Consider the following 24407-nt stretch of genomic DNA (forward strand, 5'->3'; position numbering starts at 1 on the left):
GTTTTAAAGATAAAGTGACTTTTTAGTGTTTCTGGAACCAAATGAATTAAACAGATTAAATATTAAATAATAAGTTAAAACTATTATTTGTTTCTTTTAGGGAGAAACGGGAAGCAGCTCTGGACCAATCAGAGCGCAGCGCTTTGTCACTGGTGAGAAAGTCAATCGATTTATTGACTGCAGAAATCTGAACTTTTAATCAATATTTAATGATAAAATGTTTTTATGTCAGGATATTTTATTTTCCACATCTGCAGTTTGTTTGTTTCTAATCTTTTTTATTCTACCATTTATTTCTATTTTAAACAAGTTTTTCTTGTGATCAAAAGTTTTTGGATTTTAGTAAAAATATTTTGTTTTTTAATCTGGTGAATCCTAACTGGTTCTCTCTCTCTCTCTCTCTCTCTCGCCCCGTCGGGTCGCAGCGAAGCCGACGCCTCAACGTGTTGCTGTGCCGTCGCCGTGGCAACGGGCTCAGCAGATAATCCCGTCAGATGCCTCGGTGTTTGCACACGGACGGCCTCCACCAGCTGGCGCCGCAATCCGGTGGGGACGGCGGGACAGGAGGACGACCTTTGACCCCTCCACCCAGGTGAGGCCTGCTGCTCTTCAGGTCAGATCTGAGTCTCCATTTCCTGTTTCCACAAAGACGGGAGAACAAACCGGCATCTGCCCCGGGTCGGGTTTCACCCCACAAATACCCCCGGCATATTTACAGGCAGGCCGGGGCATTAAGGGGTAAATATAGCTGCCCCGCCCGGCGAGGGGGAGGACAGCTGCAGGACGGCGTCCATGTGAGAGCAGCTCCTCTGCTCACAGCCACTCCGTTTACCAATCAATAACTAATAACGTTTACAACCATCAGCTGAAACAGGAAAATCTGCTGGAAGGACGAACGTACAACAGAAAACCCTGAAATCTGGAGAAGAATCTAAAAGAGTTCAAAGGTCAGCAGCCTGAATGTGGCTGCGCAGCAGTCAGCAGGGAACACCGCAGCTTTAAGAACCGAGTTCAGTCTGGGAACGGTTCAGGTTGAAGTGTTTCCTTCCCGCCGTCATCAAAACACAAACAGCTTTAGTCCAAGAACCAGAAGCTATCGCTAATGCTAACGCTAACCAGCATTTATTTGATTTACAATCCTGTAAACTTTGTTTTTTTAAAAGTGAATGAAAAGTGAAGCCTGTTGCCTTTTAGCTCCCATAAATGTTTCCTCTGGAGTTTCATTTATTAATAAAGTTTTGCTCATTGATCTTATTTTAACACCAAATTATTAATAAATAATAACTGCTAAACGTGAACCTGTTCATATTTAATGTCTCTAATTTGAATGAACTGAATTAAAGAGAAAATGTTGATTAAAAAAAAACGCTAAAATTTTGGAAATGTTTTAATCCAGAAGGTCTGAAATAATCTGGAATAATTTTAGATTATCACAATCCAGAGATCTGTTAGCATTAGCTTCACGTTTCAGAAATCAGCCAAGAGTTTTCGGAGAGAAACGTTTTCCTTCCACTAAACTTTATGCTTTGGTAGCATTGACGATAAGCTAGCAGCCAGAGAAGCATTTTCATTAGTAATGAAACAAAATAATATTATTACAGTTTATTAATATTAATATTGATGTGAATGTTTTATTTATAAAATAATGTCCAGATTCCTCTTTATGCTGCTGAAGTTTCAGAGCTAAAATCGTTTTTAAGAAAAAACTCAAAGTTCATTTTTTCTTAAAATACGTGGAGATTTAAGACAAATGGAAACGAAACGTTTCTTATTTATTCAAACGATAAAAAGTTTCAACATTTAAAAAACGTAGATTTAACGACAGAGAATGAAGAGTTACTAAAATTCAGATGATTATTCCTGCTGGGCGAGGAGGAGGAGGAAGAGCTGATCGGTACCGGCGATCAACCTGCTGATGATCAGACGGGTTAACGGATCAGAACCATCAGAACCACAGGGGAAACATTTAGAATATGAAATAACCAGCTAATAATCCATTATTAACTGGAGCAGAAACTGATCAATAAATCTGCTCAGTAGAACTCTGCTAGCTTTAGCTTCTGCTAATATCTGCTATTGATCCCATCCAGTTATCGATTAGCTAATCAATAACCATCCACAGATTCATCAGAAATCTGTTTATTTTCTTATTTGAATGAATTTCTAATATTATAAAAATGTTTAAAATCTGCAGAAGTTAATCAGAATAATCGATCAATTGGTAGATTATTGGTTATCTGCGGCTACAGCTCTTCTTCCTTGGTTTCTCTGATCGGACGCCGCGGCGTTCAGCTCTGTTGACCTCTGACCTGGTTGGATCTCCATCGCAACCTGAACAGGAGAAACTCAGTATTCACTGACTTTGACTAGGTCGTTTTCCCAGAGGAGGCTCCACTGACCTCAGTCTGGCGGCCATCTTGTTTTTGTTCTCTTCCTGGTCTGTTGTTTTCCTGCCATGACCTTTGACCTGTAGAGTCTCAGGATGGAGGACAGACTGGTGGGTTCCTTCACAAGGCTGAAGGTCAAAGGTCATGGAGAATCCAAGCTAAGAGCTCCGTGTTTTGAACAGAAAAGATTCAAACTTAATATTTCTGATCGTTTGAATTCTCTGCAGTTCTTAATTTACGTGTTTTCGTAACTATCCGAACGTTTTCCACGTGAACCATCGTATCGTATCGTATCGTATCACATCGCATCGAATCGTTTCGCATCACATCTCGATAAACCAAAACGTTTTCATCTGGAAACTCTGGAAAGAATCAGAAAACATCCCAGGTTCATCTCACCATCTGAGCTTTGACTAGGCCATTCCATGCCATGAATCTGCTGCGGCATTTCCTCATCCATCCTCCCCAACACCGTGTTTCACACATTAGTGTTGGTCACATGAATGGATGGAATAATTTGATGTATTTTATTAAAAAGCTTTCAATCTGAAACATTTCAGTTTTTACTGATAAAACTTGATTTAAAATATTGAACATTTCATCAGAAATGAACTTTTAATCTTAGATGAACCCAGAATGTTCCCATCATAGACCCTGGTTCTGGTTCTGGTTCTGGTTCCTCCTCAGACCCAGCTGCAGTCTGACCGAACCGGACCGGACCGGGGATCCAGTGTCTCCCTGACCCCGGGTCGCCTCCTACCTTCTCCTGGGCCCGGTTCAGCCTCTTCTGGACGTTCAGGGCCAGCTTCCCGGCCGTCACACCCTTCCCCAGCTCGGCCATGTCGCAGCGTGGAGTGGACCCGACCCGACCCAACCCACGCAGGAGAACCAGCAGACAAACGGCGCTGCTCGCTGCGGCAAAAGCGCTGCGGTGCGCGACTCTGACAGTAACTCTAATCCTCCTGACTGCTTCTTAAAGGCGCAGGGCGTAATTTAATCCGACCTGGGTGTGTGTGTGTGTGTGTGTGTGTGTAGAAGAGAGACAGGCAGCAGGTTCCAAACTCTCCACCTTAATCACCTCAAAGTTCAGCAGATATTAGCCTGAGCCATCAGCCTCTTAAAGGCGCAGGCTGTCTTTATTATTAGCCGACACCTGTTGCATTCTGGGCCGCTGCGGGTCGGCAGGGGGCCTGATCTATAAGCAGACGTTATGAGTTTCACTCTATAAGTAGGAGCTGATGGAGAGGCTACGTAGCTTAGCTGCTTTGCTAATGCTAACGATAGCGAGCCTGCTAGCATTGCACCGAGGTATTTCTGCTTCACCATCAGTTTATCTGGTGATTTTTACTGGTTTTGTTTCTACAGATATAGAAACACAACAACACGACTCATTTCCACAATTTAATTTCAAAAAAATAAATCTTTGCATTTTCACTAACAATAATAACAATAATAATACATGAAGGGATTTTAATGTAAATGTTTTTCCTAATATCAGGTAAATATTTACAAACATGAATCAAAATCCTTCTGAATTCATTAAATTGTATGTTTTATAAATCAGCTTTAATAATTAATATATTCTGTTTATTTACTTGAAACCAATTTAAGCTCTGATACAATGAATGGAAATTAGAAATTATAAAAACAGAATTTAATGAATCTTTTATCAGCTTGTTGGTTTATTTCTAGTAAAATTGTTTTTTCATTAATTTACTCTAAAGATTTTTTTTAATGACTCCAAATCTGCTTCAGTTAAGCAAAACAATTAGATTTTATCAAGATAAAATAAAATATTCTGTTCAGGTCAAATTAGGTCTTACTTTAAATGAACCAGGGAGTTAATCTGGATTTAATCTGAAGTTAATCTGTGATGTTTGAAGTACCGAACCCTGTGTGGGTTAAAGTAAAGTCTGTTAATGTAGATTAAAACGGGACAATTGAAGCATTTTGCTGCCACCTGGTGGCCAAGATTATACCAGCTAATGCTGGTTTAGCTAATTTACACAATAAACACTAAGAAATAATTCTTGTGTTGAATTATTGAATCATTTCTTAATTCAAAAACTTTGTTGATCCCAGAAGAAAATGAAACGTTGGAACTCATCCTGGTTTCTCCTGGCTGGTCGCTCCTGTAGCAGTCTGTGTTACAATGGACCTCAAAAAGCCTCTGACTGATTGCATGACAGCGTGTTGTAATAAATCGCCTGAGAAATTTAAATGAACTCCATAATTTCTATTCTGATGAACAATAATTAATTTTATTTCTGGTTTCAGTTGTTTGTGGTTTTTATTCCTATGTCCAGAATATTTTTTAGTTCCCGAGTTAACTCTTTACAAAATTACAGTTTTAGTCCTTTAGAGGGCGAACATGCGTTATTATCCGTTATTAATAAATTACTTAAAAATAAACTGAAAGCAACAATATTATCGTTTATCGCAATAATTCCTGGGACGATTTATCGTAACAAACTTATGGAGACAATCTGGTCAGGACGACAGTTACATGTGGATTTGTTCTTCGTGGTGCGTTTAATGTCTGCTGCTCCAGAAATGTTTCCTCTTACTTCCTGTTTGCTGCTGGTACTTCCTTTTTGTTGATAGTACTTCCTGTTTGTTCCTGGTACTTCCTGTTTGCTGCTGGTACTTCCTGTGTGTTGATAGTACTTCTTGTTTGTTCCTGGTACTTTTTTTTTCTGCTGGTACATCCTGTTTGTTGTTGGCACTTCCTGTTTGTTGCTGGTACTTCCTGTTGGTTGATACTACTTCCTGTTTGCTGCCACTTCAGCAGGAAGTCCACCTCGGTCCCATGCCGGTTTCTCTCACATGTCGCCCAGAGCGACGCTCAGCGGATGGAGGCGCCCCGGGTCCAGAACCGCCCGACCCAGCCAGAGTAAGATCCGTGAGTACCAGTGCAGGCCGTTGCCGTGGCACCCAGCGCTCCCAGTCCAGCAGTGCAGCAGGCGGAGCGGGGCGAAGGCCAGGTGGGCTAGCCGGTGGCTGTCCACCGCCGCGTAGCAGGACGCCGCCACGCCGTCCACAATGATGGTTCCCTGCTGGGTCAGCGGGGCGAACGCCCCTCGGTTTGTCGTCACGCTGACCCCAACGATGCGGGACAGACGCGCCACCCCACCGACCGCCACCAGGACGCATTGACCGGGCCGGACGGCGCCGGCATAGGCGGCACGCAGCCGGCCGGTCGCCGGCACCGCGCCCTCGGAGCAGTTCCTGCCCGACACGAAGAGCAGGTGGGCGGCAGTGAGGGCGAGCTGTGGTCCGGCCGTGGTCCGCAGGCTGACAAAGAGCCGAGGTGTGTCCGGGTCCCGGTCCAGGAAGGTCATGACCTCGCTGAAGACCAGGCCGCCGTTCGCCGAGGCCAGGATCCGGTCCCCGGGCCGCAGCGCGCTCATGGACTTCCGGGCGCCGCCCTCCAACGTCACCGAGGCGTTGCCAGGGAAACAGCCGCCTTCCTTGGCCGCCATGGAGTGATCTGAGGACGGACAGAGACGGACGGTGAGGACAAGACGTCTTCTGATCAATAATTGATCAGATATGATAGAAATCATCCTACTGGATCCAATAACTGATCTATAGATATTAATGAATGTCTCCATTTCTTCCAAGTGGAGATTTTACAACCAGAACAGGAAACGCTGTACGTCATAACAGGAAATGATGTTAATGACCCAAATCAGGAAATATTGGTAATATTGGCTGATTATCTGTTGCTGATTTTCTCATTTTCACCTGAACTTCAGAAATGACATGAAATCGTTTAGCAAGAAGCAAAAAGATTAATCTGAAGCTAATGCTAACCCAGCTAATGCTAACCAGCTGAAACGGTTCAGCTCAATCAGTTTGTTCAAAGCAAAGTGGATCAATGATCCGGATTAAACCAGTTCAGAACCAGAGCTCCCCTCGTACGGTCTCCATAGCAACTCAAACTTTGTCGTCTCTTGAGCCTAACCCAAAGTCCTTCATGATGAGGGAGGGACGACCCGTCTGACCCAACAACCATGATGCACCACTGCATGAACCAGTGGCCAGTGAACGCATCGTCCTGCTGCTTGTTTTGAACTTGGCACAGAGGAAACCTGTCATGGCCGACAGAGTCATGGACTTTAGTTTAGCCTTCAAACTTCCTCTGGTCTCCTAGCAACCAGCATGGCCGAGCCTACAGGTGCAATTTGGAGGTGTTTGTGCTTCTGGAAGCGACTGTTCTCGTAAGGCCCTGAATGTCTCACTGCTGCCTTCAGGTGACATCGGCTCAGCTGAATCCGGAGAACAACATGGTCTGATCCAGACTGGTGTGGTCCAGTCCAGAACCAGACCCAGAGACCAGCAACTGGAAACCAGAAACCAGAAAAAATGCAAAATTTGCTAAAGCTAAACTAAGCAGCCAGAGAGAGCGAGCAGATGATGATGATGATGATGATGATGATTATTATTATTATTATTATTATTATTATTATGATTGTCGTTAGCAGAGTGTTTCTGCAGTTTTATCTGAGCCTCCTGGTTCAGATTTATCCAGACTTCTTCAGGTTTCTTCTCCTGATCTAAATCAGTGCTGCTTTGTCGCCCTCTGGTGGTCAGGTCATGTAACTCACTGACTGTGTTTTAAAGGGAAAACAGAATGAAAATGAAAGATACCAACTTGATAGTTTCCCTTGTGATCAGGTCAGGGGCTGGGCCCTCGCCACCCGCTCTGGGGGAGAAACAGGAGGAAGAGGAGAAGGAGACGTTTGTTACCATCAGAGGAACAACTGGCTGACTTTACGTTTCCTGAAGGGACAGTTAGACTTTAGGCTCCTATTGTCACCATGCAGCAACGATGACGACGATGATGATGAAGGTTTGAGGTAAAGACTCAAACCAAGAACTAGCTTAGCCTGTTAAATGTTTCAGTTTGAATTCAGTTTCTGGAGAGAAACAGGATCAATAATCAATATTAGTTATGGATCAGTGTCCAGCGTCTCGCCACCCACCCAAACCAACTCAACAGAACAGACCACACAGTGGCCTAGTCAAAGTCAGGACCTGAGTGTATGTAAATACTGCAACGGGACTGAAATAATTCTGTTAACTAGAAGAGGAGGAGGAGGAGGAACCGGGATTACTTCCTGCTGGAGGGATTACTTCCTGCTGGAGGATTACTTCCTGCTGGATCAGTTCCTGAAACTCAGTTTCTCAGTGAAAACCTAAAGAACCGTCCCAACAGAACCGGCCCATCCTCCACTCAGCTCCCTCGTGTTTCCCAGAACGTCTTCCTTCAGAAACCGGATCAGCCGACGGCGGGTCAACGCATCACGATGTAAAAGCTTCACACCGATCAATATCAATAATTATTAATTATTGCTAATAATCAGCAGCTATTTGTTCTGAATGTCTGAACTCGTTTAAGCAACTTGGCAGAGAAACCTGCCACTTACTTACTCGGCATGTTGTTGCTAGGCAACCAAAGAGTGAGTGAGTTAGCTGATGCTATTCAGCTAGCTTAGCTTGTTTAGCTTAGCTTAGAAGCTAAGCAGCTAATCCTTTCCTCTGCCTACATCTCCCAGAATGCTGTGCGGTGAGACCAGCAGTTTATCTGTTGATATTGATCTGTAGTGATTGATATTATTGATTTGTTGTGTCCTAAATATAAACAGTAAACTGTAACATAATAATAACGATAAACAGGAACCTGATCATGTTGGTTTGGTGAAACATGGAGACGATTCCAAACCTCCATGACAACAGAGCAGAACCAAGGGAGCTTAAAACAAAGGTCACAGCGGGGTCGCGGCCGGGTCACGGCGGCGGCCCACCTGACTTGACGCTGCAGTGGACGTGCGCCCGGGACTCGTAGTGGACCCAGTCGAAGCCGGCCTCCACCGCCAGCCGCGCCAGCGTGGCGTACTTGTGGCGGTCCCGGTCGGACGTGGTGACGTCCACGGCCCGGCCCTCGTAGTGCAGCGAGCTGGACGAGTGGTGGCCGTCCTCGTCCCAGCCCTCGGTGACCCGCAGCCGGACCCCGGGCCAGAAGTTCATCACCGAGATGGCCAGAGAGTTCAGCTTGTCCTTGCAGCGCTGCAGAGCGGAGAGACGGAGCTGTTAGCCAGGCGCTAACGGGTTAGAGGTCAAAAGTTAAAGGTCGAGACGAGGAAACCTCAAATTCAGACATTTTGTTTCATTTGTCATAGAGTGGAGAGACTGTAGGTCGCCCTGGTAACTGCCTGATGAACAGCAGGACTCAGGTAAAGCACTTGCGGGTTTGGACTATGCTAGTTTATTTCAGGTGATTTTTGTTGAAGCAGAAACAGAAACAATCCCATAATATTCAGCTGCTGGTCTGACCTGGTTACCGTGGAAACGCTGTGAACAGAAACGTCTTTCACTCATCAACCTGAAGCTGAACTTGGATTTTCTGATTTGTTCAGAAGTTTGTCCAGATCAATAGATCTATAGAACCGCAGCCAGATGGGCGGTGGGGCCCATCGGGGCCCATTGGGCCCATCAGCCTCAGAGCATTTGAAGTTTGCGTGGTGATGCGTTTCCGGTCCCGCAGCATCTAATTAATCCGGTTCTGCTGATAAACTCGAGCCGTGTCCGCGAGGCGCTCCCCAGCGCCCGTCGTTCGGCCCGCGGACCGGGTGAGAACAGCCGGTTCTGGCGCCACTTCCGGTAAACACACGCAGAAAAAGAGCAGCTGCGTCACCTAGAGTCAATTATTCAAATAAAATGTTTAAATAAATTGCTTCGTCCAACATGACCAGAAATGAAACAAATTTTACAGAAAGTTGTTCGTTTCCGTTACAAATATAATCAAGTCAACAGAACATTTTTTACAGGAACGGATCAGCTAAAGTATGGAGCCTCACAGGGGCCACAATGAAGGCCGGGGCCAGGAGCCGGCCGTTTTTACCAGAACACCCTGGAGGAGCCGTCTGCGGACCGGTGGGGGGGGGGGTTCAGTCTGCACTCATCAATCCGGCTGATGGAAACTCAGATAAATCTTTTATCTATCGATATCGATATCGCCCCAGAGTTTCAAAGGTCGAATCGGTTCAATCTTTGATCTACAGCTGCAGCCTCTGTGGACATCCGGCCACCGGAAGTTGATGTTATTAAGGGTTTAGTTGGCAGCACAATAAATCCCACATCAATGCTGACGTCATAAATACCCCGAAAGTCCGCTGCGGCTGAGGACGGGAACGCACGTGACCAGGTGATCCATCTGAACAAGCTGCTGCTGCGCCTGCGCAGAACACCACACCACACCACACCACCAGACTCACTCTGTTACGCACGAGCTGCCGAATGTCTGTGGACTTGGACTAGGCCGAACCTGCGTCATGAGGCGGTCCGCCCCGGTGTTCTCCTCGTCCTTGAAGATGATGTCCGGGTTGTAGTTGGGGCTCAGCTCCTTGAAGCGCTCCGAGCCGCGGCTGATCTTCCCCTCCGCCTTGCCGCTGGCGCCCAGCGTCTGCTCCGCCACGTTGGGGCTGAACTGCTTCAGGACCAGCGGCACCAGCTTCCGGGGGCCCCGCCGCCGGCCGTGGCCCTTCCCCGGCCCGCAGGCCAGGCCGGCCGGCGGCAGCAGCAGCAGCGCGCAACCCGCCAGGCAGGCCAGCAGTGCGGGGAGCCGCATCCCGCCGGAGAGGCGGCTTCGGCTCCGCCCGGCGCCCCGCTGAGCCGTCAGGCTGGAGGAACCGCGGAGGAACTCATGGCGCCCCGAGGGTGAGCAGCGAGGACCAGTAAGGATCGGAGAGACCAGTAAGGACCAGTGGAAACCTGTGGACACCAACAGCGAGGACCGGAGAGCCGCTCGGTGCGTAAAGGTTTCCAACGCGCCGCGGCACAGCCAGACGCAGCAACAGGTGAGGGCGGGCTGGAAGCTGCGGCCGCGGAGCCGCGCGGCGCGCCGCCGCCTGTCCGGCCGGCAGGTAGAGAGTCCCGCAGCAGGTAGAGAGTCCCGTAGCGCAGCGGGTCTTCGGGTCTCCTGGTGCCGCAGCTGCTGCGGCTCGCTGGGAATGGAGAGCTGCCGCTGCGCTGCGGCCCAGATGAGGAGGAGGAGGAGGAGGAGGATGACCGCGCCCTGCGGGACCTGCTGACCGGCCCTCCGCCCGCCCGCCGGCCCCTCCCCCTCCCTCCGCACCGAGCCAGGTGACCCGGCAGGTAAATAATTCTAATCCAAGACGATTCTTGATGTTTCTGTTTGTATCCTAAAGTCTAGAAATGAAACATAGATCAGACTTCCAGATGTTGATCTAGGAATGTTTTCTATACTTCAGCAGGCGCCCTGGGCAGAGAGCCACGATCTGATGCTGGGCGCCAAAACTTTCCTCAGGAAACTTAACGAAGCCTTCATTTCCCAGAATACCCTGCGTCAGTGAGGAAGAGGAGGAGGAAGAGGAGCTGATGATGTAAACTTTATTGACACAAAGATAAAACTTTAAAAGCTTAAAACTCTGAGCCAATCAGACGCTGCAACCGAGTCACTTCCTGTCTGTCATCGGAACAGGCCCACTTTCTTCTTCTTTGGTCTGGAGGACTGTCGCTCCGCAGGGCGAGTCGCTCCGACGGCCGCAGCCTGGACAACAGAAAGCTGCTTTCAGAAACTTTCAAACTTTTTACAACATTTTCTTCAGAATAAAACCAGTTTATGGATTTTATCTGAAAAGTGTGGCTTGCTGCTGCTGGCAGGTTTCACTGTTTCAGCTTCAGTCAGATGGAAGGAAAATGTCTGCTGTGTTTCTTCCTGTTCTCAGTTCAGGACGTTCCCTGACCTGCGCCGCACCGTCGGGTCCAACCTGGCCGCTGGGGTTCTGGTTCTCTGGGTCGCCTCCGCCGGGTCCAATCACTGGCAGGCAGAGAAAACAGGAAGTGATTAATTAGAGACGCTGTCCTGGATTTACTGGTTCAATGCAGATTTCACACATTTAGACTCAATTTAATCTGATTGTTAGAATCTGAGATGATCTCCAGCAAACTGAGTTTCCGTCAACGTGGCCTGACGTCTGCTGGTGGTTCTGGTTCTGACTCACCTGTAGTCTGTGCTGGTGGTTCTGGTGGTTCTGTCCGGTCTGGGTCGCCGTGGGTCTCCTGCGGTCGTCTGCGTTTGTGCGGTGCGGCGACGGCGGCGTAGAGCCGCTGCAGGTCGGCGTTGAATCCCGGAGCGTCGGACGGATCCGACCGCAGCAGAGGAAGGTTCTGGAGAGAAACAGAGTCCGGATCAGCGAGGATCCAGAACCTTCAGGGTTTAATCGAGTCAAAAGAAAATGAATCACCATAAACTGGAGCTGCTCTGGCAGCAGGCGGAACATTTTTTAATGATGAATCTTTTTAAAACTTTGTTCTTTCATTATTTTATAACTCAGATTAATTTCACGTTGAATACGTTTACATTTCTAATCCCAATATTTATGTCTTTATAAATCTGCAGTTCGGTTCTTTCCTGGGATCCACCCAAAAATCCTGCAGCATCTCTGAGGTGTGACACAGGAAGTGATGTCATCAGCCTCTCGTCACAGGTCAGGATGCGAGCAGCAGCAGGAAGTGATGCGGCTGAGCTCCTGCGTTTAGCCGCCGCTATTTTCTCTGCTAAGGAGACAAACTGTCAGAATTAGCTGGGTAAATATTGACGCCCCTCCTCCTCCGGGGCAGACGGGGCAGTGGGGGGTTCGGGTGGGGTACGGGGGCAGGGGGCTCTCTCTCTGCGGTCAGACTCCAGGTTGCTCATTGATTTATTTTTGTTATTTGTTGGTTTAAATATCGTAAAAATAAATGTGGCTGCGGCGCGTCGGACAGAGGAGCCAATGTGGCAGAAAGCAGCAGAAAGCCCCCCTTATTCTGCCCTAATGCCCCCCGGGGGTCTGGCTGCACACCGGCTCACTTCACCTGAACCGGCGGCCCGGTCTGTGGTGCTGAAATCTCCATGGAGCCCTCCTGACCCGTACGGAAGCCCATTAGTGCCACTGGCAGGATATATGAGCTTCTGGCCTATTTAAAGCCCTGGATTCATGTGGAAGTCTGTCTCCTCTGGTTCTGTCTGATCTGCTGAGGTTCCAGAGTTCATTCCTGTTTCTTTACAACAGAATCAACTGAACTGAACAAACGGCACGCAGTTTCACTTCCTGGTTCACCAACAGGGTCACCTGCAGTGACTCCGAGCCGCCAGCGGGGGCAGCGCTCCGACCGTTGGTCGGTCTCTCCCGCGTTGCCTCATTTCGTTGCCATTGATTGCTGAACCCTCCTCCGTGAGCCAGCTGACCCGAACCCAAATGACCAGGAAGGAGTCCTTGGTCAGCTGTTGCTACGGCAACGTCTGAAAGCAGAAACGATAACCTGCAGGCATTTCTGCTGCGGTACCAGACGATGCTTCTGCTGCTGGCAGGAATGGCCTTCCGTACCTGGCTGTGTTTCTGGAGAGAACGCAGTGAGGAGCAGCTCACCTGGTGGCCCCGCCCCCTGCACAAGCCCCGCCCCCAGTCAACTTGGTTTGTAGTTTTGGACCAGCCGCCTCTGGTTCCTCTATTAGCCGGTAAGCAGTTCTGGTTCTGGCTGCTGTTGGCTCAGTGGGTTAAGGTTAGTCTCCCTCCTCTTCCTCACCTCAGGTTTACTCTGCCTCGCTCTTCATCATCACTGTGACCTCAGCTTCCTGTTCTGACCAACAACCAGCAGATCAGCCAGAGAAACACAAAGAGTCCAGAACCCTCAGCAACCGACCGAGTGAGTAAACCGCACCGGTTTACTGACTGGTTACCGACTGGTTACCACCTGGTTACCGGCTGGTCACCGACTGGTTACCACCTGGTCACCGACTGGTCACCACCTGGTTACCGACTGATTGATCCTGGTTGTATAGTCAGTCTGAACGGTTTGATGGAACTTCAAGAACTACCTGGACGTTTCATTCCATGCCGGGCTCCACAGCATGATGCTGCCACCGCCGTGTTTGTTGTGTCACTGTGAAGCAACGCTGTGTTTGTGCCTCTGGAGCTGGAACAGAACCTCTGTCTCAACGTTCGCTCTCGTGTTTGCAGACTCTAATCCTGGATTTCAGCACCTTGTTGCCCAGCTCCCAGCTGTCCCAGTAACCCTCCAGCCTCCCAGTCCCGACCCAGTTCCACTGACAGGTAGATTGATGAGGATTAAGCTCTGGATAAATCAAACTGGTTGCTGTCCTGGATTGTTAGCAGAGGCAGGTTAACGGCTTCATGACTCACTGCCTAAATTTATCCTTCCAGCCTTCCAGCCGATGCTTTTCACACCAGTATGTCACTCCCAGTTCAGATGAAACCAGTGTCCTTCCCAGCTCAGCCATAAATTCCTCACACAGCCGACAGTTTCCATCTGCAGTCCTTACAGGAGGAAACCGATCAGGTAGAAACCGTTTCACCTGCACGGCTGTGTTCGGTTCACTGCAGCCTGAACCCAACAGCGATGCTGCACTTTGTGACGCATTTTGGTTTTCAGAGCAGAGAAACGTCTGGAATCTACAGAGGAAACGAAACATAGTCTGACAATGTCAATTAGGTTGTTGAAAAATGAAAATATTGTCCAAACTGTTTCTTGTTTGTTATAGGGTTGTAAATGGGCACTTTATCCATAAACAAGTCAAACATTTATGAGTTTAAGAAGTCCTTTTAAAAATGGTCCTAACATAATGTTGAGAAAAACAACAGATGAACTTTACCGTCTCAATCTGATGAACTGACTCATCCAGACTTTTCTGTCCTGAAGTTGGACAATAAACAGATTTATCTTCATCCTAAAAATAAGCACACCTGACACCAATGGAGCCCCATATCATCTTTTCTCATTAACTTTATACATTTATTTTATCAAAATTCTTTCCAAATGTTTTTAAAACGTCACAAGACAAAATGCTTCAGCTTCATTTATTTATCTCAAACTTTCCCTACAAACGCGACATGAACATGAGAATTGAGCCGCTTGCAGGATTTAAACCTGCTGCTGCACTAACTGCATATTTCTACACTGTAAATAAGGTTGTTATGCTTCAGGCTTTATTTATTACTTTTAGGACAGTTCAGTAGAAAAATGTCCGTCTGAAGGCAGAAAGCAGCAGATCTGCATCAGGACGCCACATTTAGGAGCCGCAGTATTTCTGCCCAATTACGTGATTCATGTAAACCTCAAGTGAGGTGTTTTGGTCAGGAGCCGCCACAAATTGTCAGATGCTGTTATACTGCCGAGCAGGTTGCCATGGAAACACAAAGCCGCCGGCCCAAGAAACAGGAAGTGGGCGACGTTCCCAAGCGGTGACGGTTCAGAGCTGCAAGCGAGCGGCACGCGTCAACACGGCCGGGCGCCGATGTCGCTGGGTCACCGGATCCCCAACTAGATCCCCCCTGGGTCACCAGATCCCCAACTAGATCCTCACTGGTTGAATCAGAACTTCATAAAGTCCAGAATTAGCAGCAAAAGCTGCTAATTGGATGCTATTAATTGCTATTAATAGTAATTGCTATTGGATGCTGCAGGCCAACCAGCCAAACCTCGGCTAGCAGCGCAAAACTAAAGCTAATAGGAGAAAACATGAACTGGCTAGGCTGTTAGCTGCTGTTAGCACAGCAGCTAACCAGGAGCTGATTGGCTGAAACCCCAAGAGTGGAGATCAGGAAGACCAGTGGCGGCAACGCTAACTAGAAGCTAGCTACACTAACCCTATACACATAAACATTAGTTCTGATAACACGCTACAACAACACAATATTTATCAGAAGCTAATGCTAAGCATTGCATTTATGAATATGTGTGAATTTTTGCGTGTATTTGTGAAACTCCCCTGATTAATGTTTCATTCTTCTATGACCCTCACTTGTTGATTTCTGGTGTTCAAAGAAAACATCAGAGGAAACAGAACTGCCACCTACTTCAAAATAAAAGCATTAATGTAAACATCTAACTTTTTGGATTTTTAACAGTCGATAACCAATCTTAAACACAGGTCCAGTAAATCAGTGTTTGTCTGTATACTGTATTTTTTTAACTATAAGCCGTTACTAGTTTTACGTTGAACCGTGCTGCCGGTAGCCCGGTGCGGCTTTTATACCTTTCCAGGTTTTAAAACAAACTTTGACCATGTGGCTTAGAGTGACGTGCGCTCTATAGTCCGGAAAACACGGTAAATACATTTAAGGAAGCTAAGTTAGCTAAAATATTAAGCTAAAAACTAGCTTTGCTATCAGCGCATTAGCAGAAGTGTTCCCAGCAGTGAAGTCGACCGTAGCTGTTAGCGTGTGCTGTTTCCACTGTGCGTAGTGATGCATGTTCATATTTTATGAATGAAGCTAGCAGCGTTTTAATAGGCTCATAGCGTTTTAGCGCCGCTGAGCTTCCTGACCTCCATGGACGCCACTGTGATGTCAGTCCTGTTAGCATTAAAGTTTTAGCAAGATGCCATGTGCAGAGCGTAAGCTAGCATTAGCTAGCGTAAACTTCTATCCTCCAGGAAGTCAGTGATTGTTTCACTTCCTGTCTTTCAGAGTAAAGTTGTGGTCAGGAATCACGGCTCAGCACTTTGAGGCCTATTCAAAGTCTGTAACTGAGATATTTCCAGATAACCTCTCAACCAGAGCTGGACTGTTCCGGTCCGGACAAACATAAGGACGTCCCAACACACACACACACACACACACACTGTAGAAGCTGGTTTGATCCTGAAAGCATCAGCCCTGTGTCTCTATCCTCCAGCTTTAGCTGCAGTGTGTGTAAAGAAGTGTGTGTGTGTGTGTGTGTGTGTCAGCCAGACTATTTCCACCCGTGTAAATGTTGACCTGCGCTGGGCGGGGTGTTTGTGTGGCGGCCGGTGGGGAAACGCAGCAGAAAATAAAAGCAGCAGCTCCTGTCATCAGGCAGTCTTTGGGCCGTGCGCCTGCCCTGCGCTCCCCTCGCTGTGGGAAACGAAAGCCACAAGGGGAACAAACAGTCGCTGATGAGGCCGCGCACAAATAACCCAAAACGTCAAAAAGCTTCAGCTGAGAGGGAAAAACGGAGCGGCTGAAAGAAGCTGGAGGTTAAAAACGCTGCTGAGAATCAGACGGGATTCGGCTCAGACTGGAACAATCACAACACAAACACACTAAACTACATGTATGCACCTCTAAATAATAATAAACCAATAACTTATTATTTGCTAGTAGATATTTTCTTTGCAAATCAAAACAAATGATATAAATAAATATATAAATAAATGACATTTATTCAAAGTTTAATAAAGTAATGAATGTGATTTATTTTAATCCTGCAAAAGCTCCAGAGCTGAAACAAGGTGGCGCTAGAGATCCTATCAATTCACTAATAAACGATCAATGAGGAGAAAAATTAGTTCATGAAGCTTTATTGGTGTTTCAGGTCAGAGGTGGTTGCCATGGAGACGGACGGCAACACAAACACAGTCAGCAAATGGCTGATACTCCAACCTGATAAATACAGCACACACACACACACACACTCCAGCCAATGTCTGATCTTCCAGTTGACCCGTTTCAGTGATATTTCTCCCAGAAACTTTTACTTCGGTTTGGACAGAACCTGATCAGACCGGTCAGGTTCTGTCCGGTCTGACAGACCGGTCTGATCCGGTCCGGATCTGGTCCAGGATCTGGACTGATCCGGTCCGATCTGGACCGAACCGGTCCAGATCGGACCGGATCAGATCGGCCCGAATACCGAATGTCTTGTAGCTAGAACGGGCTAACATAATCTTCCTGCATACAGAAAATGAAATGAAAAGTGTTACAAGAAAATTCCCAGATTTTCTTTTGTTTTTTGGATCAATAATCGATCAAATCTCCACAGATTCTTTATAATTATTGAATCAGTTCGGAAGGAGAAAACAGAGTGGTTGTCATGACGATTTTAACAGAGCAGTGTGAAGCGTCGGATCAGCAGGGAGACGAGACATTCCACACCTGGACGCAACAAACACACCTGGCTCCAGAGAGCCGCTCTGATTGGCTGGCAGCAGCTGAGCTTTCACTGTCAGGAGGCTAATGCAGCAGCAGCAGTCTGTGTCGCTGAGCTCTTACCTTCTGAATGAAGTCCTCTGTGTAGAGCTGTTTGTTGAAAACGTCCGTCTGCAGGCGCTCTGCCATTAAAATCACACAAACATCAAATTCATTCATCACAGCTCAGATCGTTAAAGATCCAATTCAATCCATTTCATACACAATAAGAACAAAAATAGTAACTTGCTTATTTTGATCAGCTGCTGGCTTTACAAATAATTAATATATTTATCTGGTCACTTCCTGCCTGTCTGTCTAGGTGTGTTGGTCACTTCCTGTCTGGGTCTCTGTCCTGCTACCTCTGCTGAGCGTGGCTCCGTTCTCCCGGTAGTCCTGGATCTCCTGGTCCTTCCTGGCCAGCAGCTCTCCCTGCTCCTCCAGCTGCCTGTGCAGCAGGCGGCTCATGGCCAGCAGGGGGCGCACCAGCTGAGCGCACACCTGAGAAGCACAGAGCAGTTCAGGCGCTGCAGCTGCAGCTGCAGTGTGTCCAGATGTGCTGCGGCTCACCAGAGCGACGGGAGCGGGGCTGCAGCGGAACTCCCAGTGGAACGGCAGGCCAGCCAGCTCGCTCTTCAGCTTCAAGGTCACGACCCCGTCACGCCGCCACACACACATCTGGGCCTCGCCGCCGCCTCCCCCCGACAGCCAGGGCTCAGCCGCCTCACGCAGATGGGAGAAGAAGGCCTGGACGGCGGCGCGCAGACGCCGGTTCAGCTCCTGCAGGGCAGAAGCTGGTCCATTATCATCATGTGCTGCCAGGTCACTGTACCTACACCGTAAGGTCACTGTACCTACACCGTAAGGTCACCGTAACTATGTAAGGTCACTGTACCTACACCGTAAGGTCACCGTAACTATGTAAGGTCACTGTACCTGCGCCCGGCGCTCGATGGCCGCTGTATCCATCCGCTCCTCCCACACGCCCTGCATGTCGGTCAGCAGGACGCAGTACTCTGCATCGCTGAACCAGCTCTTGGCCAGCAGCTGGCAGCCGTCGATGCAGGCAGGAAGCCAGGGCTCCTGGAGGAGGAAGTCGTCAGCTGGGTCCGCTCTGGGATTCATCGCCGAACCTTAACAGGGATTAGACGACCAACATTAGTCATAACAAATTCATCACAAAACAAATTAAAATGAGGTCAATAATTTCCATTTTGATGAATAATATTATTTGATTGCCTATTTTGTTTACAGACTTTGTATTCTATGTCTTTCATGGTTTTGATCCTGTGTGTTTTTATAAAATTAACGTTCATTGTCTTGGAGAGAACAAAACCTTGAAAATAAGATATCATAGTTTATATCGCATTAATTCTTGGGATAATTTATCGTCCAGCAACATTTGTTATGGAGACAGTTGGGGTGTGTATCATTTTCAGACTCCTTTATGAATTCTAACTTATGAAACCATGGGCGTAGGTTTGGGTATGGACGGCCGTGACATGTCACGACCAATATTCAAGGGATATAAAATAGTCCCGACCAATTTTTGCCATATTAATAAAAAAAAAAACATATGTATTTTTTAACACAAACAAAATAAATAAACGAAAATCTACATTGATTAGTTAATATTTCAATATACTACGCAGTGGTAGCATTCATTTTAAAATTCGCTGTTATGAACTATGACGACCCGCCATTGGCTCACAGAACGTGGGTCTACGTTCTTTGATTGGCTGCAACAGGCGGCGGCCACCTGGCCACACGCGGACCGGAAGCTTGGTCCACGGTGCTGACAGTGAACGCGTCTCCTTCTGAGTTTGACTTTTATTATGAGTCTCCATGTCGCCACCAAAAAAGAAAAGGACGACAGACATTAGAAGTTATTTCGCTACCTCGGCTGTAAGTACAGTGAGGGGACCCATAAGTTAGATATCTATCACACAACGCATTTGTTGTAAAGTCCGGTGTTTAGTAAGGTCAGCACTGAATGTGAGGTAGAATAGGTCTGTTAATTATGTAATACTTTTTCACATAGGATGCTCAGACAGCAGAGCAGAACGATGGAGAGGTGGCTGCAGCTTCAGGGCTCCAGGTGTTGGATTTTTTTCCTGAAGTGCAAGAAGTCATTTTTTGTTCTTATCTGCAATTGTGTTTGTTGTATAATCAGTAGATCCAGAGGATATTTCTTTTGATCTGACTTGTAATGCTTGCTGAATTTTGAACAGGAAAAAGTAAAATGTTCTTGAACTGATCTGCTGAGTATAACTGTATCCAAGTTATGGTTATGGTTGGGGGGAGGAGGACCATTTTTGACCCCCCACTGGTCAAAAATGGTCGGGGAGGGCTGTAAGGTCCCACCAAAACTTAGACCAAACCTACGCCCTTGTATGAAACCCTTAAATGCAGTCGGCCAGGCCACCCTACAAATTGCGCCAGTTTTCGGGAACAGAAGTGAAAAGTTTCCCGTTACAATCGAGACTGACTCATTTAGAGCGGAAAAATAAACACGCCAGTTCTGTGAGTTTATGACGCCTTGATGCACAAGGAGAGACACCTGAAGGACTCGAGGAAAAATCACCCACCATGCTTCGTTTAAAAATCCATGACTTTTCCACTTTAAGCGTTTTATCTGCTCAGCCAAAACACCAGCAGCTTTTATATCAAATTGAATTAAATGAATTAATACTTATCTCTAATTCGGCATCACTTTCCAAATGCATATTTAGAAGAACATGAGCTTTTTTAACTTTAAATCCTCCAAATGAACCTACCTTTGATGAATGTAGAGCGGAGCTTTTCCTTGTTTTTAAATGTTATTACACATATCTAAGACTTATTGTGCTAAAACAAGTAATAACACATTAATATACATTAATAAACGCGTAAAAACCAGAGTATTCCTTTAATAAATGACTGAAGTTTCTAAAAGAACCGCAACCGGTTGTTGTTAACAAATTTCCTACACCGATAAGAAACATGGATTCGGACTGCAAAGGTTCCGGTTTATAACGCCTTGGCTTTATCGCCACCAGCTGGTGTAAATGATGCATTGCTCCAAATAATTTAAACGAATAATTTAATTAAAATATGTTGTAGGCATAAAGGTATGTTTTTCTATAACGGTGGGGCCAACAACAACAACAACGGGCTCTTTTCCTTCAGAGACAAAATCATTAATAACAGACTGGCAGGGAAGACAGACGAGAATAAGAAGCTGATTATCTGGAATAGAGCTTTGGAACTGACGTCACTGCGCCAGACGTAAACGTCACACGCAGTGACGTCAGTTCCCAAGCTCTCTAAACGTGGCTCCATAAAGCCCTGGCAGCTGCCAGGTCATGTGATTTATTCCAGGGAAACAGAAACTCGGCGCGGTTCTCTGGGTGGTTCTGGACTCGTTTGGACCTTCAGGGCTGACATGGTGTTATGTTCTGTTATTGCATGAAAAGGACAGAAGGGGAGAGTAAAGAGAGAACTGAAGCTAAACTGCGTCTGCTGCTTATTCCCAACACCACAACACATGGAGGGAGAGAAGAAGAGCCCAGGCTGCAGGTAGTTCTGTTGTTGCTGTAAAGTTCTGGAACATCTTTCATTTCCTCGCAGGTTTTCTGACTTTTACTCTTTTTTAGGCTGCAGCTGCAGAGTTCATGTGAGTTTAGAGAAAGTCAGATAGTTCAGTCGGGTCTGATGACAGAGACGGTAACTCAGACCAGGAAGTAACATTTTTCATCATCTCTGGGATCGAAATGGTCCTGCTAGGCTGGTCACCATGGCAACGGGCCAAGGCTTCCTGGACTCCGAAAGCTGAGGGAGTGATGTTTATCCAGGATAAATGATAATGATCAGCTGAGGAAGAGATCCACAGATCGAGTCTTCAAGCTTTCTTCAAATATTCTAGATCTGAATCGATCAACTAATCAGATGAAATGCTCTCCAGTCCGTCACGTTTTATTCTCTTCAATAGAAGAAAATGACTCTTTCAATACAAAGATACTTTATTAATGCCAAAGACAAACTAAAGGTTGCGTAAGCTGTGGCGTGTGCATGTCAGCACTAGCATGGTGTGCTAACCCTCTGTGCAGAGAGGAGCAGCTGTCGCTGATCAGCTGGAACATCGACGGTCTGGATGGAGACGAGCAGCCAGAGAGAGCCAGGAGCCTCTGCTCCTACCTCACAGAGTGAGACCAGGCTCATTTTCAGGGTCAAGGGTCACTGCACATGTTCCTAACAGGCCTTTCTCTCCTCAGATACTCGGCTGACGTGGTGCTTCTGCAGGAAATGGTGCAGCCCTACATGCGCTTCATGCACCGACGTCTGGGAGACGAATACGCCTTCATAGAAGGTGACTGGCTGGTTCTGGGGGTGGTGTGTGTCACGGTGTGTGTGACGGTGTGTGTCTCACGGCGCCGTCTCCTCCCAGGTGGACAGGACGGTTACTTCACCATGATGCTGCTGAAGAAGTCCCGCCTCAGGCTGCTGGATCACCACATTGTAAACTTCCCAAAGTCTCGCATGATGAGAAACCTGCTGATTGCTCAGGTTCCTGCACATCCACAAACAGCCAAGTCCTCATGGCCAGGCTTTTATTGTGAAAATCTGCTCTGTTGGGCCAGGTGGAGTTCGGAGGCCAGAAGCTGAGTCTGATGACGTCCCACTTTGAGAGCTGCAAGGCCAACTCTGCAGAGAGGATGAGGCAGCTGAGGCAGCTGATGAAGATGATGAGCCGGGCTCCGGATGACCAGACGGTTCTGTTTGGAGGGGACACCAACCTGAGGGACCACGAGGTCCGATTCCTCACCTCTCCTTCTAGGGGGCGCCAGCGCGACCCGTTCTGGTTTTCTCTTAAAAAGGTCAAAAGTCGACAGGAAATTTAGAAATATTCCTGGGTAGTTATATGATCGTTGTTGACGATACTGAAACACAACTAGTCTGAAAAACGACTAACAATTCAGATTTATGTACATTTTAGGATTTCAGTTAAAACCCAGTCGAGGAACCAGGGAACTTTAAAACAACCATTAAAACATTTTGTGATTTATGTTGATGTTTTTCAGGGTTTTTAAGACTAGTTGTGTTTCAGTGTTGTCAACAATGAACACATGACTATTAGTCTAATAATAGTTAATAACAGAGCAGCCTGGAGGGGCCAGAGCAGCCTGGAGGGGCCAGGGTTAGGGTTATAATTCCCAGGATGAAGCCCAGGCTTGGTTTCCAGGTGTTCTCAGCCTCCTCCCCTGCGTTCCCTGCAGGTAGCCGCCGTGGGGCTTCCCGGGAACATCGTGGACCTGTGGGAGGAGCTGGGAGAACCGGAGAAGTGCCGTTACACCTGGGACACCCGGGCAAACACCAACAAAGAAATACCGTTCAAGTGCCGGTTCCGGTTCGACCGGGTGTACCTCCGGCAGGCGGGTGTGGACGGCGTCCCCCTGCTGGAGCCCCGCAGCATGGCGCTGATCGGCCTGGAGAAGCTCCGGTGTGGCATGTTCACCAGCGACCACTGGGGGATCTACGCCACCTTCTCTGTGACGCACACATAAAACGCTTTCATTTGTTCATTTTCATTTTTAAAACAGATCATTTTACAGAAGCTCAGAGTTTCTGTGACATCAGAATGAAACGCTGAATGAAACCAGAAAAGGTTTGATAACTGGAGCCTCTTTTCCCTGTCGGTTCTGGTCATCCAGAGTTTTGTAATTTAAGTTGAGTGGAAGAAAGAATTGTGGTAAAAGCAGTAGGTAATGTCATGGCCAGAACATAAATCCATGTATTAACAAGACATTTTTGTTAGTTCAATAAGCAACACATAAACAAATGCTGTAAACCAACATTTTCAGAATTGACCAATATAAATACTTGAATTCTATGTGTAATGGATCTATATTATCGACACGTTTTGTGTTTTAACCAAATTGCTAAAAAAACCCAGTCTATTAAATGATGTTCTTATTACCGAGCTGTACCAGGAGAACAACGTGGACAGAAACGTGGAGCTTTTAAAATGTGCACTGCTCCTTTAAGAGATCAAAGCCAGCGCTTCGTATCCTAGGAGATGGTTTGTCTACTTCCTGGTTACTAGCCAGCAGAGGCAGAAGACGAAACACCGGGTAAATAAATACAACAGGGTTTTATTAGTGAGGCAAACGTTAGCCCAGCTTTTAAAATTGATTTTATAGAATATATAAGAATAACGATGATAACCTCAAACTGCACATCAACAACAAACACTACAAAACAACACATCACAACTCCTGCTGTAAACAAATCCAATTGGATAGAGAGGCTAGAACAAAGTACTAACATTAGTGAAACAAACCCATAACAATAATTATCAAATAAATGTCATTAATAAGAGGGGGCTACTAACTGAAACTCCTCCATTCAGTCAAACAATTTAATTACATTTAAATTCTGCATCTGTAACAGAGAACGGTGTGTATGAATGTGTAAGTGAATTTTGCCCATAATAATAATAATAATAATAGTGTGTATGTGTTTGCAATGAGATGTTTGTATCCATGTGTTTGGAGCCACCTAGTGGTGTGATGAGTGACTGCATGCAACGGGTCCTTCAGGCGCTCTCTCGGCTTCCCCACCAGCTGCAGCTCTTCGCTGTATTTTTTACTTAGGGTTATATTTTCCTAATTCAACATTAACGAAATACTGTAAGATCATTTAGCAATTACTAATGTGATTTATAAAGTTTTCTTGTGGTTGGGCTGGACAGAAATGACCCTCTGAGTGGGAGCTGCTCCAGTTGGTGTTAGTGGCTGAGCGCTAGGTCACGATGCTAACTGTGTTTTGATTTTCAGCTGTTGGGCCACCAGTCAGTCACATTGTGAGAGTTTATTTTATATGGCACTAGGTGGCAACAACCAACCAAGGCTACACTGGCGCTGTGACAAGCAAGAAGGCTTACACATCTTTCTCAGACATCTTTTAAGAAAGGAAAGTTCATTTTTGAGAGCAAAGATTGAGAGGGAGCATTTTGCATAGCGACATTTAAGGATATAATATTTTGTTGCAATAATTAGAATATTGACTAAAGATTCCACATTTT

The 24407-nt window shown here is 46.6% G+C and overlaps 3 protein-coding genes, 1 long non-coding RNA gene and 1 pseudogene across 6 annotated transcripts; 2 read left to right on the forward strand and 3 right to left on the reverse strand.

Moving 5' to 3' along the window:
* Positions 1-5149: 5149 nt before the first annotated feature.
* On the reverse strand, positions 5150-6024 carry LOC114140621 (indian hedgehog B protein pseudogene; annotated as a pseudogene).
* On the reverse strand, positions 5793-10048 carry LOC114140642 (indian hedgehog protein-like). The gene is made up of 4 exons (XM_028010763.1): positions 9718-10048; positions 8198-8459; positions 7045-7095; positions 5793-5877 (listed from the first exon to the last, which is right to left on the reverse strand). The coding sequence occupies exons 1-3, from the start codon at positions 10018-10020 to the stop codon at positions 7064-7066; spliced, it is 597 nt and encodes a 198-aa protein (XP_027866564.1). The 5' UTR covers positions 10021-10048; the 3' UTR covers positions 5793-5877; positions 7045-7063.
* A 740-nt stretch (positions 10049-10788) lies between these two features.
* nhej1 (nonhomologous end-joining factor 1) lies at positions 10789-20340 on the reverse strand. Its single transcript, XM_028010703.1, has 8 exons — positions 20122-20340; positions 18281-18477; positions 17915-18124; positions 17707-17845; positions 17429-17487; positions 11417-11582; positions 11159-11232; positions 10789-10962 (listed from the first exon to the last, which is right to left on the reverse strand). The coding sequence occupies exons 2-8, from the start codon at positions 18467-18469 to the stop codon at positions 10882-10884; spliced, it is 918 nt and encodes a 305-aa protein (XP_027866504.1). The 5' UTR covers positions 18470-18477; positions 20122-20340; the 3' UTR covers positions 10789-10881.
* Positions 11589-17803, forward strand: LOC114140678 (uncharacterized). 2 transcript variants are annotated; one of them, XR_003594630.1, is made up of 5 exons: positions 11589-12868; positions 12986-13100; positions 13415-13507; positions 13619-13754; positions 17667-17803. It is a non-coding gene; the product is annotated as an uncharacterized LOC114140678 (long non-coding RNA). The 2 variants fall into 2 exon arrangements; XR_003594629.1 differs by having other exon boundaries at positions 11589-13100.
* Positions 20341-20629: 289 nt separating the features above from the next.
* LOC114140620 (tyrosyl-DNA phosphodiesterase 2-like) lies at positions 20630-23299 on the forward strand. Of its 2 annotated transcripts, none has more exons than XM_028010729.1 (6): positions 20630-20902; positions 21433-21528; positions 21598-21692; positions 21771-21889; positions 21964-22134; positions 22600-23299. In XM_028010729.1, the coding sequence occupies exons 1-6, from the start codon at positions 20871-20873 to the stop codon at positions 22885-22887; spliced, it is 801 nt and encodes a 266-aa protein (XP_027866530.1). In that variant the 5' UTR covers positions 20630-20870; the 3' UTR covers positions 22888-23299. The 2 variants fall into 2 exon arrangements, with proteins under 2 accessions (XP_027866530.1, XP_027866531.1); XM_028010730.1 differs by having other exon boundaries at positions 21771-21841.
* Positions 23300-24407: the final 1108 nt, after the last annotated feature.

This window comes from Xiphophorus couchianus, chromosome 24 (genome assembly GCF_001444195.1).
Source record: "Xiphophorus couchianus chromosome 24, X_couchianus-1.0, whole genome shotgun sequence".
Taxonomy (NCBI): domain Eukaryota; kingdom Metazoa; phylum Chordata; class Actinopteri; order Cyprinodontiformes; family Poeciliidae; genus Xiphophorus; species Xiphophorus couchianus.

Coding starts and splice junctions, on each gene's coding strand:
- LOC114140642 (XM_028010763.1), bottom strand. CDS start 10,020: ATGCGGCTCCCCGCACTGCTGGCCTGCCTGGCGGGTTGCGCGCTGCTG. Junction 8,460..9,717: donor CGGACCGCCTCATGACGCAG/GTTCGGCCTAGT, acceptor TCCGCTCTGCAG/CGCTGCAAGGACAAGCTGAA. Junction 7,096..8,197: donor CCACTGCAGCGTCAAGTCAG/GTGGGCCGCCGC, acceptor TTTCTCCCCCAG/AGCGGGTGGCGAGGGCCCAG.
- LOC114140620 (XM_028010729.1), top strand. CDS start 20,871: ATGGAGGGAGAGAAGAAGAGCCCAGGCTGCAG. Junction 20,903..21,432: donor AAGAAGAGCCCAGGCTGCAG/GTAGTTCTGTTG, acceptor CCCTCTGTGCAG/AGAGGAGCAGCTGTCGCTGA. Junction 21,529..21,597: donor CTCTGCTCCTACCTCACAGA/GTGAGACCAGGC, acceptor TTCTCTCCTCAG/ATACTCGGCTGACGTGGTGC.
- nhej1 (XM_028010703.1), bottom strand. CDS start 18,469: ATGAATCCCAGAGCGGACCCAGCTGACGACTTCCTCCTCCAGGAGCCC. Junction 17,846..17,914: donor GCCCCGCTCCCGTCGCTCTG/GTGAGCCGCAGC, acceptor TGTGCTTCTCAG/GTGTGCGCTCAGCTGGTGCG. Junction 10,963..11,158: donor GACCCGACGGTGCGGCGCAG/GTCAGGGAACGT, acceptor TCTGTTGTCCAG/GCTGCGGCCGTCGGAGCGAC.